This window comes from Phalacrocorax aristotelis, chromosome 3 (assembly GCF_949628215.1).
Source record: "Phalacrocorax aristotelis chromosome 3, bGulAri2.1, whole genome shotgun sequence".
In the NCBI taxonomy this organism is placed as follows: domain Eukaryota; kingdom Metazoa; phylum Chordata; class Aves; order Suliformes; family Phalacrocoracidae; genus Phalacrocorax; species Phalacrocorax aristotelis.
In genome coordinates this window covers 50,516,884-50,529,610 of record NC_134278.1, presented here as the reverse complement: position 1 = coordinate 50,529,610, position 12,727 = coordinate 50,516,884, and the positions used below count along the sequence as shown (strand labels likewise).

At 46.5% G+C, this 12,727-nt stretch overlaps 1 protein-coding gene across 1 annotated transcript; it reads left to right on the top strand.

Annotated features, from left to right (window-relative positions):
* The first annotated feature begins 1,586 nt into the window (after nucleotides 1-1,586).
* Nucleotides 1,587-12,029, top strand: OSTM1 (osteoclastogenesis associated transmembrane protein 1). The gene is made up of 6 exons (XM_075087404.1): nucleotides 1,587-1,966; nucleotides 5,033-5,147; nucleotides 6,690-6,787; nucleotides 7,791-7,955; nucleotides 8,774-8,939; nucleotides 9,247-12,029. Exons 1-6 carry the CDS (start codon nucleotides 1,619-1,621, stop codon nucleotides 9,300-9,302), a joined length of 948 nt encoding a protein of 315 aa, XP_074943505.1. The 5' UTR covers nucleotides 1,587-1,618; the 3' UTR covers nucleotides 9,303-12,029.
* The last annotated feature ends 698 nt before the right edge of the window (nucleotides 12,030-12,727 follow it).

Below are 12,727 nucleotides of genomic sequence, written 5' to 3'. Positions count from 1 at the left end.
GATGAAGATGCTGGCAGGGCGGTGGGGGATACGCCGAGGGCCCTTGGCAGCCCCCCGTGCGCCCCTCGGTGGGGCGATGTGCGGGAGCGCTGCTGCCCTCTCCTGGGGGGATGCGGGCAGGCCGGACTCTGCCCTCCTGCCCTGCCTGCCTGCCTGCCTGCCCTCCCGCCCTGCCTGCCCTATCTGGCCTCCTGCCCTGCCTTCCCACCAGCCCTGCCTGCCTGCCTGCCGGCCCTGCCCACTACCCTGGGCTGCCCGGGGAGGGGCACAGTGCGGGGCCACCCCATCCCCTGCACTGGGTAAACGAGGCTCTACAACCACCGGCTGGGATGAGGGTCACTTGAGGGTGGCAAGCAGCCCCCGTCCCCATCTCAGGGCTGTGGGTGCCAGCATGGTGCGGGCAGCACCTCCACTGCAAAGTTTCTCAGTGTTTAGGCTGCACCCATGCTAAGTGAGCTAAAGAAGGGGGGCCATCTTCTCCCCCCAGAGCCACCTGGGCATGGGTGTCTTGCTAAGCATCTCCAGGCTTCCCAGCATGGTGGCCTTGCCAGCTGCGGTCCCCGAACCAGCAGGTGCCGTGGGGGGGGAATTGCCTGGCCTCAGCCAGCACCTCGGCGGGGCCTGCAACATTTACTGCAGGACTGGCACAAGTTAGCACCAGGTGACACTGGCCAAGCTGGGCACCGGTGGGAGCATGGGGAGCCGGTTCAAGCAGAGCCAAACTCCTGGCAGCTGCCACAACCATCACACCACCGTCGTCCAGTGCTGCCTCCCGCCACCGGTGCCGCGTGTATGCTAATTGCATCAGCTGCAAGAAAGGGATGGGGCCATTCCTGCCCCACTCCGTTATTCCCAAAGGCACCATGGTATGGAGTTGCAGGGGTCCGCCCTGCCCCTCCTGTCGCAGAGCACCAGGAAACCCAGGCTCGGTCAAAAGCCTGTTGAGATCCCTGGAAAGGGCTGTTGTCAGATGGGACAGGCGCGGGGTCAATGTCCTGCCAGACAGAGAAGTGAGTAGAGACCCTGGGGCTACAGCCCCCGTTGAGGGCTTTACCTGCTGCTGTACTTGCTCCCCCCGCTCTGGGATGAGTTTTCCTTTGGTGACTCCAGCTTTATGGAGAAGCAGCCATAGGAAAGGGTTGGGGCCTGGTATCAACAAAGGTGCACGGCCTGAGATAAAACGCAGGAAGCACTTCGACTGCAGAAAGATGTGGTTTATTCCTCTCTCAGCAACTCTTACTCTGCTCTGGGGACTTGTTTTCCTGACTGTTGCTGTATTTTCAGCGTACTTTAAGGTTACCTCCCAGACAACAGGTAACTTCTAAATCCCCTTTTCGGGTGAAAAGATCGTTACCTGGCTGAAAGGTACGGCACGGAGACCGTGCTCCCCGTGCGGCGGGACGCGCTCCCACTCGGGGACACCTCCCCATTCGGGAACGCCTCCCCACTCGGGTACATCTCCCACGGACCTGGGACACCCCCCGCCGCCCCCCGGCCCTCCGCTGCCCCGCCCCTTTCCCCGCCCCCTAACCCGCCGCGACCAATGAGCGAGGGCGCCCTGCGGGGGAGGCGGGGCTGTTTGCCGGCTCGGAGGTTCCGCTTCCTCGGTGCGGCCGCCATGGCGCCGCCGTGCTGCTTCTCTCTCCTGCTGCTCGCCGTGGCCCTGGCCCTGGCGGTCCGGGTCCCCGGCCCCGCTGCCGCGGAGGCGCGCCGGGCCCTGGCGGTGGAGGCGCTGGTGGAGGCGGAGGAGCTGGCGGAGGAGCTGTGGGGGGGAGCGGGGCTGCCCGGTGACCTACCCGAGCTGGAGCCGGAGTGCCGCCGCCTCCTCGCCGCCTTCGCGGAGGGCAGCGCGGCGCTGACGGGCTGCCTGGGCCGCCGCGCCCGCCCGGTGCGGCTCTGCCAGGCCTGCCACCGCCACTACCGCCGCCTGCTCGCGCACTACGGAGACATCGCCCGCGCCGTCGGGGTGCGTCCGCCGGGCCGGGGCCGGGCGAGGGGAGGCTGCGGGGCTGCCCGGGGCCGCGGGGGGGTGGGGGTGCGTTGGTTTCTTCACGCCTACCAGTCGGTCAGGTCTGCGTCAGGGCGCAGCGGGCTGCGGCAGGCGGCTGCTTCGCCCTTCCCCGCGGCGGGAGGGCGGCTCGGCCCGTTCCCCCCCACCCCCCCGAGGGCGGGAGGGGGGCGACGGGCCGCGGGCCGGGCCCGGCCGTGGCGGGGGGGTGGGCGGCTCTCCGGCCTCCCGGGATCTGCTCCCACACCTCCGGTCCCCTACGGTGGTTTAATGGAGGCCGGGAGTGTTTGGGAAGCAGCGGCGGCTGCTGGCCGGTGTCGCAGCGCGGTGGGTGCAGCCGGCTCCCGGCATGGTTTGGGGCGAGTAGCTCCACCTGGAGAGAAAAAAAAAACAACAAAGAAAGGCTTTGCTTCTCCGTGCAAGTGGAACAACTTGAGTTGTTCTGGCTGATGTAGCGATACCCGAAGCAGGGCTGTGGCTCGCAGGTCGTCGTTGTGCAGCGCTAACCAGGAACGCCGGCAGAGCTCAGTTGCCCGGCACTTCTTGGAAAAGTGGTGGTGTCTGAAGCAGTGGCGAGCGACGTGCGGCATCTGCGGGGAGCCGTGTCACGGTGTTCCTGGCTCCAAAGCTGGTGGGAGTGTGTGGCAGCAATCTAGAATTCCTGAGGGCAGGCTGGGATCTGCAGACCCCACCAGTGGGAAACCTTGATTTGACTAAAGCTGGGTCTTATGTTTACATTCTCCAGACTCTTGATAATTTTTTTTTTCCTTTTTCATTTCTTAGTGTTGGAGGTGGTTCATGACTAGTTTTGTGGGTTCTCGTCCCTTTTATCCATTTGTAAAAGTTGGTCCCTGGGATAACGTGAGGATGACAATAGCGGATCAGACCAAAGGACCTTTGCCTGTTCTCTGATGATGGCTAGAAGTGGGTGCCCTGGTAAGAGTACAGGCAGAGAGCAAGTTTATAGCAGTGTGTCCCCTGGATTGTGCTTCCAGTCTTGGGATTTCTGAATCTGCATTTAGAATCGCCACTGACAAGAAAAATCTGTCACTCTTTAAATCCAGGTAACCGTAGTTACCTGTCATGTGAAGAAGTATCACTTTCTGGTTTTGATGCATTGTATGCCTGCTTCCTCTCACCGACCCACCACTTGTATTGGAAAAGCGCGTGGGCGTTCATTTGATATCGTCCTCTCCAGGGCAAATATCTAGCCAGTGGTCACTTGTTTTGGTTTGCAAACCTGTAGTCTGTTTACTTGTTTCTCATTTGGAAGCTGTTTCATACCAGTGACTAGGTAATGTGAAAGTGAGAAATTGAGTATGTAGTTCCCTTGGGTACTTCCAGCATGATGTTTTGGCTAGGATTAGGTTGCCAAACAAGTCCCAGTACTTACAGTGTATATGAACTCATTGCAGCTGCTGTCTTGAGTACTGGCAGCCTGAGAGGACTGGTCCACTATGTGGTCTGGAAGGCACATCTGTATTAGAGAGCGTTTGCTGTTTCCTCTGTGCGTGGATTAACTAACCAGAAAAATAAAGGAGGTGAGCTCTTGCAACCTCAACCCATGATCACACGTAATCAGATATCTGATGTTTTTATCTTTGCCATCCTACCGCAGTTATAGTGCAATGTGAAAGAAGCAGACATGTTAAGTTTTGGACATCTCTGAAATGTAAAATCTTCCTTGCTAGGCTAATTAAAGAATAAATTAGGCAAGCATGTTTAAGGAATGATATGGCTTTACTTGTTTCAGTTTTGGATTTAAAGTGCTTTTTTCCCACTTGTGAGTCCAGCTGGTGAGGAAGTGTCACATTAAAGGCCTTCATGAAGCAACCAGAGAGTTTCCCACATAAACAACTTTCTTGCATATCTGTTTGCAATTTAGTAGAAATGAAAGCGGGTGAACGTGGGAGTTACCAGATGTGGCAATATTCGATTTCAGCAGTTGAGTCTCTAAGGGAAACTTCTTATTTAAAAAATAAACCTGTTTTAACAAAGGCGGAAACTGGATCTCTCATAAAGCTCTTTAAGGAACATGTTTCTTGTTAAAGAGATTATTTTCTCCTATGTCCCACATCACTTATCAAGGAGGCTTTTGGCAGCTCCAGCAATTTTGAGAAGTGCTTAAGTCAATTTAGCAGCCAGTATCCAGGAGCTAGAGCACAGGAGTCAGCTGACTGGAGACTGTGGTTTTGTACCAGTGATTTGAGGAAGAAAATAAAGCTTTGAAGGAGAAAAACGTGGTTCTGAATTCCAGTAGGGATACTTCCTGTTTATTCTGTAACTGCTTTTATAGTTGCTCTGCATTTTTTTTTAATTAACTTGGTCCAGGGAATAAGTTGCTGGAAGAGTTGTGCCAGTGCCTGCTTTGAGGATGGGGTGCGTTGGGTGGCTCGCCAAGACCTGGTGAGCTTGGTACCTATGTCTGGGGAGGATGAGAGCCCAGCCTGGGCATAGGCTTGGGGGAGTGGCTGCAGGCGCTGCTTCGTGGAGGTCTGCGTTCCTGCTGTGGCCGCACTAAGCTGGGGGAAGTTTGCTGATATGGTACGTTGGTACAGTGGTTTTGGACGTTTTCTGTTGTTTGAGTTTGTTTTGAAGCCAGTCCGTTGGTTCAGCTCCTTCAACTATTCCTGCAGTCTAACGTCCTTTTCTCTGGCTGCTCATACCTTGAGCTGGCTTGTGGGGCAGCGGCCCAGAAATGGATGAATATGAGCTACCTGGCAGAGGAGCCCCTGTCTCTCTGCTTTTTTTTTCCTCCCCTCTTTTTTGCACTGGTATGTTTTTGACTGACTCGCATATAGTCCTAGTAGGTCTTCAAAGACCATGTGCAGAAAGCTGTGTTGCTCATAGTATAATTTGGAGGGTCAAAACATTTTTATTGTGCTGTCAACCCTGCTCTGCCTATTCTAGAAATATCAATATGATGAGATGGTTGTTTAGCTGTGCTTGCCTAAAATACATTTAAAAATTTCCCTTTATATTTTTAACACTTGATTGCTTTTTTTATTTCCTTTTTTCTTCTAGAATTCTTCTGAGAGCCACAATTGTGCCAAAAGCATCTTGACCTCAGACAGGCTGCAGATAGTTGTGACCCTTTCGGAGTTCTTTAACGAAACCTGGGAGGCAGCCAACTGTGCAAGTATGTGACTCGTTCTGTAGCTTTCATGCTACTTCTATGACTTAGCTTAACTTTGCCCCTAAAGTTTGCGCAGATCAGAATTATAAGTATTTGGTTAATGCAGATAATATATAACATATGCATCCTAAGCTGGAGCCACTCCAATGAGGGGTACAGGCGCTCTTTATTTTGTAAGATATACTGCCAAAATATGAGGGCACTAGTCTGTTGGAAGAAAATAGTTGTTATATAAATATTTCTTTTAGGCTATTATTTCAACAGGTAGTCATGTTAGTTTTCTTTGTGATCTACAGACCCTGCTGGAGATTTTCCTTAGCTTCATTGCGGTTTCTTCTGTTTTTCCTAGTCTTCCTATTTAAAAAAAAAAAACAAAAACAACAAAACTGGCATAAGAAACTTTTCCTTGTTTGTTAATAAAGTCGGTAACCTGGAATGCTTACAGGTTGAACAGTGTCTGCCTCCACAGCCGTGCTTTTTATTTCACTTTATGGGTGGAGGGTGTGAAAGTCTATCCCTGCATCTCACTGTCCCCGTGCTGATGGTGCGGTGCTGTGCTAAACTATGGCTTTTTGCCATTCCCCTGGTGTGGGAGGTGGGACCCTATGCTAACTGCTGCACTAGAAAACAGTGGGAATAGCATCATGGAGTTGAGTGTTAGAGATGCTGGGTTTGCTGCGGAGGCCCTTGAGAGCCCAGAAGAGTTTATTTTCATTTGTGAGTCTGGGCTGTGTGTGGAGACTGGAAAGGCAGTACAGGAGCAGCTGTGCTGTCTGCGGTGTCCTGCTGTGCTCAGCCTGTGACCTGCCTACCCTACCCAGTGTCCAGCTGAACGCTTGCCCTCAGTACTGATGGCACTTCCTTCTTTCAGTAGAGTTTTCTACGATGTTGGCTCACTCTCACGGTGCTGCTGTTGAATGTCTGAATTCCCAAACCACTGTTTTTTTTCCAAGGGTCTGTCAGGTTAGAACACCTGAAATGGGGTGGGGTGGATGGAAGCAGTAACATGCTAAGGGTTGAGCCTATGACTGGGAGGAAAGCCCCAGAGCTCCCCTCAAAGCTGGTGAAACAGTCAACTTTTCTTAAATGATAATAACCTGCACTCTGATTTCTACTATTGTGTTCATGGTGTGACTGTTCCCCGGATGCTCTCTGTTTCATCTCCACTGCCGGTGCTTCTGCTTTCATATAATGGCTGTTACTGTTGCTGGGCAAAGCCAGATTTGCAGGCTAGAAAATAAAAGTAATGTCTTGTTTTATCTTGAAGTCCAAAGATAATTCAGACCCCCTCTTCAGAAAGCTCTTGATGATAGTCTTCATCTTTCATTTAATCAAGGCCAATTAATTCTGAAATATGTTCTCGATGAAGAGTTAGGTCAGCAGGTCTGAGACATCAATGGCAGGCAGATAAGGAAACCGCAGTGTTGACTAGATCTGTCTTTTATAGTCGAGAGGTCTTTTTGCAGGAGTGGAGTGTCTGGGGCTTGTCAGCTGTGGAAATGTTAGAAATTAGAATATCCTGATATTTTTCTTTTTCTCTGACAGATTGTTTAAAGAACAACAGTGAGGGGTTATCAAATTCTACCGTAGAATTCCTGGATTTATTCAATAAAACTCTGACATGTTTTGAACATAACCTTCAGGTATTTATGCTGTGTATTTAAGAGAAGCACTAAATGCCGTAATTGCTAGCAAAATCTTATTTATGCTGAATAAACTGCGGATACAGATTAGGCAAATAAACCACTGGTGAGTTTGTGAATTTCAGGCAGATAAAGCAATGATCTGTAAAATGCAGATGTTTACTGATTGAGAGCCTAAAATTAATTCTAATTGATATTCACCTTGACTTCATTTTGAATGTAATTGCAATGCTACTTCACATCAGAATTTCTGAATTCACAATAGTTGATAATTATATAGTAAGAAACAGCACGTCTGCATGCTGTAGGTCTCTTTTTCTGTCTCTTTTTGGAATTGTTGTCTTCTGACTTAACTCAATCTTTAAATAACCTTTTGATAATATAGACTAGTTCAGAAAGACCAACTACCTTAAATCATTGTAACAATTCTTTTGACGAGTAAAATTATGGGTGAAGTTTGTCCATATTGCAAAGGTGATATAACTTAGTGAAATAGATGTGGCAATCGTCCTCAAAGAAAATGCTCTACATAGCCTAAGAAACTGCGCATATTCCATTTTAGTCAGAAACCGGCCAAGTTCCAGGTTCGTTCAATAGTGAAAATGGGAAATGATGGGCATGGGACAATCTCTGAGGACACTGTCTGCTTTTTTTATGATTAGTGATTTCTAGGAAATGTGCCTTTTTAGGCCTTGGCCAGAAGCAGTGTGGACTGGCCTACTGATCACTTCAAGAGTCTGAACTAGAACTTAACCCAGTGATTGGTGGGTAGCTGGTACAACCATTACGGGGTTGGAATATCTTCACCCTAGTGGATTAGTTGATCTCTCTTCCTGCTACATTCTCATGTGAGTTGTCTGTCTGAGCTTCTGCTTGATCTGGGATGCTAAAAATCTGGATTTTGGTTCAAACTTGACTCTAGTTTTTAAGTTTTGTTTTGGGTTGGTCTTTTTTTTTATGTAATGCCTTCAAACATCATTCAAACAGAGTTTTATAACCCTAGGGGCAAAGCATCTATCTGTCACCAAATAACTACACAGAAGTATGTAAAAACTGCAACAAAACCTACAAAATGTTGAATGACCTGTATAACAACTTGCAAAGGATGAACAGGGAAGGTGGTGAATCAGGGCACTCTGCACACTTGTGTATCGACGTGGAAGATGCAGTAAGTCGTTATTAATACTCAACAGGGAGACCTCGTCATGGAGGTCTTTATTAATCTGAGCCATTTGCCCTTGTCTTGCTAGGGATTGCCTTTTCCCTTTTGGTGTGGGACAGTACTGGCAGCAGTGCCTTTGTCAGGCTGATGTCCTGTGAGGAAGATGTTCGCCTGGTGGTGCTGTCTTGCTAGGTCCTGTCCTCGGGTCAGTGCAGCAGGAGCGTGACTGAAGCTCCTGATCACCCAAGTGCATTCCAGTTTAAGTAGCTGCACTTTAATTTCTTGTTACTGTGAAGGGGATGGATTGAAAAAAAAAAAAAAAATTGTCTTAATCTTCTGGCTTTTAATGCGAAGCTTTACTGCTATTGTTCTAGCCAGTGCAATAATTGATTCCTTATTACAGCAGCTGTTTCTAGGGGCCCTCAGCACTGGCGACATATGTTTGGAAAAAGCTCTGTTATATTGTGGGGTTTTAAGCAGTTGGGCAGAAGGAGGGCTGTCAAAAGTGTGGGATTAGCCCTGTCCTGGCAGGCTGTCAGTGAGGTCTCTGGGAAACAGGCGTGTGGCAATGCTACACTGTCTCTGAGTAGAGTCTGGTTTTGAAGACTGCAAAAGTTCTGATGTGAAATTTTGGCTTCATTTACCTCCGTTTCTATGCTTCCTAGGATTGTTTGTTTCTTGGTGGGGTGGGGGGAACCTGTTAAAGTGTTGTTTTCTGACTTCATATTTGAACACTTGAATGTCTTGAGACCTGAGTGTTTGCCATGCTGCACAGCAAAACTGCACGTGCTCGCTTTCACGGTTTGCTTATGTTCTTCTTTTAGATGAACATCACTCGGAAGCTTTGGAGCAGGGCTTTCAACTGTTCGGTTCCCTGCAGTGATACAGTCCCAGTGATTGCAGTTTCATCCTTTATTCTCTTCCTACCTATTGTTTTTTATCTCAGTAGCTTCCTTCACTCGAAGCAGAAGAAACGGATACTCATTTTGCGTAAGTGATGGTGCTGGCGTTTCACTGTTAGAGTTGGGTGGTGCCAGGGACTCGCTTGGCTCTTGTGGGAGAGGGGGCCCAGCCAGATCTGCCTGCAGCTGTGCTGACGGCGCTAATAGTGACTATTAGTCTGCTGCTGTCCCCTGAAGAAGGGTAGTACAGAGCTTCAGCCATATCTTTTCATTAAAGTTTCTGGACGTGAACAGAAAGCTGTTTGCAAGTCTGTGTCGGATAAATAGAGGGAGTGGAGAGACTAGTTTTGTGGAATTCTTTGTGTTTAATTTTCATATAATTTTTCCCTTTCTAGCCAAGCGCATCCAGTCAAATGCCAGTCTTGTGAACATCCAAGAAAAATACAGCTGAGCTGGAAAACAAAACCTGAGAACTGCTGCTGGTATACAGTGGGTACAATTGTGTTGGAATGAGGCCGGCACAAAAGAGGAGTTAATTATGGTTTAGTGTAATGATACAGAGCAACACAAGTTAAACAAAATGCTGTCTGACTTCTAAGCGAGGATATTAACAAACATGACAAGGCAGGGCTGTGTGATGCTGTATGGACTCTGGTTTTGGAAAATCTGTGCTGGTTTTTTTTTTTCAGTCTTGGGCTGAAGCTGGTGTTTTTCTGTTTCTAAGCTTTTGTATTTCTCATCAATAGAATAGTTTCACTTTCCTTGCATGTTTTTTATCTTTAATTTATCGTGTTTGTTTCACAGAAACCTCAGATTCTGAATCTTTTTGAGGTGATTTTCATAGGCAGGCAAAACTTGAAATAATATTTGATATTTCTACTTGAAACATTATGTTTAATTACACACAGCATTCAGTTTTGCCAGACTTGGGATGGACAGGAAGCCTTTAAAAAGTTCCCATCTGTCTGATACCTCTCTCTAAAGTCATGCTGCTGGTCTCTGTTGGAGAAAAGAGAAGAAAAAAAGAAAAGGCATGAAATACGCAGAGGAAGTGGTCCGAATGTCCAAATAATGTCCAAAGCCAGCAACAAAAGCAACAGAACTGCCAGTGCTAGACATGAATAATAATCATTGACTACAGTATTCAGCTATCTCTGAAGCAGGCAGCATATTTAGTCATTTGCACACTTTAACCACTAAAATAATTGCTTTTCAAATGTTAAATTTTCAGAGGCTTATTTTAGATGTCTGCTTGGGTAGCTGAATGCTTCACTGTTTGTCTGTTTATTGTGTTATTTCCTTTCCTTTTTAATTATCAGGGTTTTTGTTGGTTTTTTGGGTTTGTTTTTTTTTCTTTTGTAAAGAAGTGAGGTAAAGTCAAGTCACTGGAGATGCTGAATTTCCTTGTCTAGAGCTTGCTATGGCTTACCACAGAAGTGTTTACAGGAACTTCGTAGGGAAAAAGTTACCTTTTCTAGATAATATGTATTCTAGTGGTAAATAAACCAGGGGTTCTCTAACTTAAAAACGGTCCTGAAGGACAGTGAAGATACTGTGTCGGGAGCCGATGACTTTCAAAAAATAGTTTCAGAAATTAGACTTGTAAACAAATTCAAGCTCACAGGATTCCAAAGCTGATGGATAAATTAATACAATAACCGTGGGGATGGAGAGTGCTACTGACAGCCTGTGGGCAGAACCCAACGGCTGCAGCAATACCGACGGTTCAGTTTGGTTATGATAGCCCTGATTTGGGAGAGTGGTGGGGTTGAAATTATTTATAGCCATACTTGAGGTTAATGAATGCCAGAGTCTTTGTTCCCATTTTAAAATGCGTTTTCTAACCCTGAGATAAAAGTGAATGGCCGTTACAGCTAAAAAATTAAATTTCTCTTGGGATCTGCATGTCTGATGTCCATCAATCCCCCTATGAAATAGTCTTACGTCTTTGACTTGCTTTGGAGCGTAGAATGTTAAATTTTTCCTTTGCACTAAGGCTCAAATAAATATATAACAGTGCAACAAAATAGTTCTAAAGCACTTCAAGTCATTGGTTTTCTTGCTTTTCTTGTTATTTTTTGTGGTTTTTTGAGTTAGGACTTACTATCAATTTTAAAGTCAGGTTGACAGTATTTTTAATATTAAGTAAAATCCTGCATTAGCGATTGGTCCCACCCACATGATTGCCTTTTTGTATTTTATCAGTAAGAAGTATTTGTCTCCCTTTCTTAAACATGTGAGGTCAACAGTCAGTTTGTTCTAGATAGTTTACAACAATAACACAAAACTGTTGTTTCTCTTGCTTGTTATATGAAGCTACCTTCTTGCAGCTGGGAGAGGCATGCTGCCTTTAAAAAAAATAAGATTATTTTTTTATATCTCTTATTCTTAAACTTCAACTTTCTGGGACTTATTCAGCTGCCTGCTCTAATAGCATTACATTGATTTGGGACATCATATGATTGAGAGCTGTTCAAAGCAATCTTTCATTCGTGCAGATAAAGCCAGTTTGTATGTGCAGCATTTCAGAATGACAGCTTTTATACTGTAAGCAGTGGCTTTTTGAGCACATTCATGTTAAGTAGGTCTGAAAGTCATTACTTCTGGATATGGTGGTTAAGCACTTTAATAAAAAAAAAAAAAAATCAGCTTTTCTTATTTTCCTGGCTGCTAAGCCAAACGGAAATACTCATGTGACTTTTGTTTTTTTTTTTTATTTTAAAGCAGCAGTAAAGTTTACACTTGAGATTTTTAATATTACATCTACTGTTTTTTCCTTTTTCTGCCTCCCCCCCCCCCCCCCCCAAAAAAAAAAAAATAAAAATTTGTACTACTAACTTTCTTTACACAGTGTTATATTTTTGGTAGGATATTTCATATATAAATTGATTGAATTCTCTTTATACTCTGTTTCCTAGAGAAATGTGGAAGCACACAGACTGTGTTGAAGGAGAACTAGTGTTCTTTTTGCTGCTCGTCTTTCATCTTTGTTTATTTTTGCCTTCTTGGTATTATAGGTACTAACTAGGATGAACTTTGAAATACTGGTTGTTTGTATCTTTTTGTGCAAATAAAGATTTCTTACTGTGGGGTAGCACTTTGATTTGTATTTATACTTACTCGGAAACCTCTAAACATGGAAAGTCAGCTCTAATAAAGATTGTCAAGAAACAGTGAACAGTGTGGTTACTTAATTGCTTCATTTGTTTTAGTTTTATACTCCTGCTGTTGTGGGTTTGTGTTCAGAAGCACCTGCTTATTATTCCTCATTATGCCTTTTGCAGCAAAACAGCATCAGAAAGACATTTTCAAAGCAGCGCTGTGCTGAAATACAGAACAAATGAACTGCAACTGCTGAGAAAGGGTGGAGTTTCAGCTCCGTCAAAGCCTACTGAAGTATAAGGAAAGGCTCCTCTTAGTTGCAGCGGAGTTTCTTGGGTGGGTGTGCATGTGTAAGGCTAGTGGGGATGACTTGCCGTCTTTGGGGGAGGCTTTTAGTTGCCTGCACTGGCCACTCTTTCGGCTTCAGTGGGTACGGTGTTGGATTGCTGTTGAGCTGGAAGATTTCTCTAAAAACGGCAGTGCAGTGCCTCACCATGGAGAGAGCTGGGTTTCTCACCCAATAGTAGTAGCCTTGCGCACTAGTGGTAGGATGTGGATGTCTCAAAGGCAACTTTAAAGCTCAGTGTGTTACTTGCAAGGGACGTCCAGAAAGGCTGGGAAAGTTGTAATGGCAGCGTGTGAGGTGCAGCCCTGGCTGAGAAACCAGGAATGGTTCTGGGTGCCTGTGGGCTTGTGAGAGGGAGCTGAGAGGGAGTTCAGCACAGGAGAAAGGCGAGCAGGGGATTTACCCAATGAGTGAAACAGAGGGTTAGA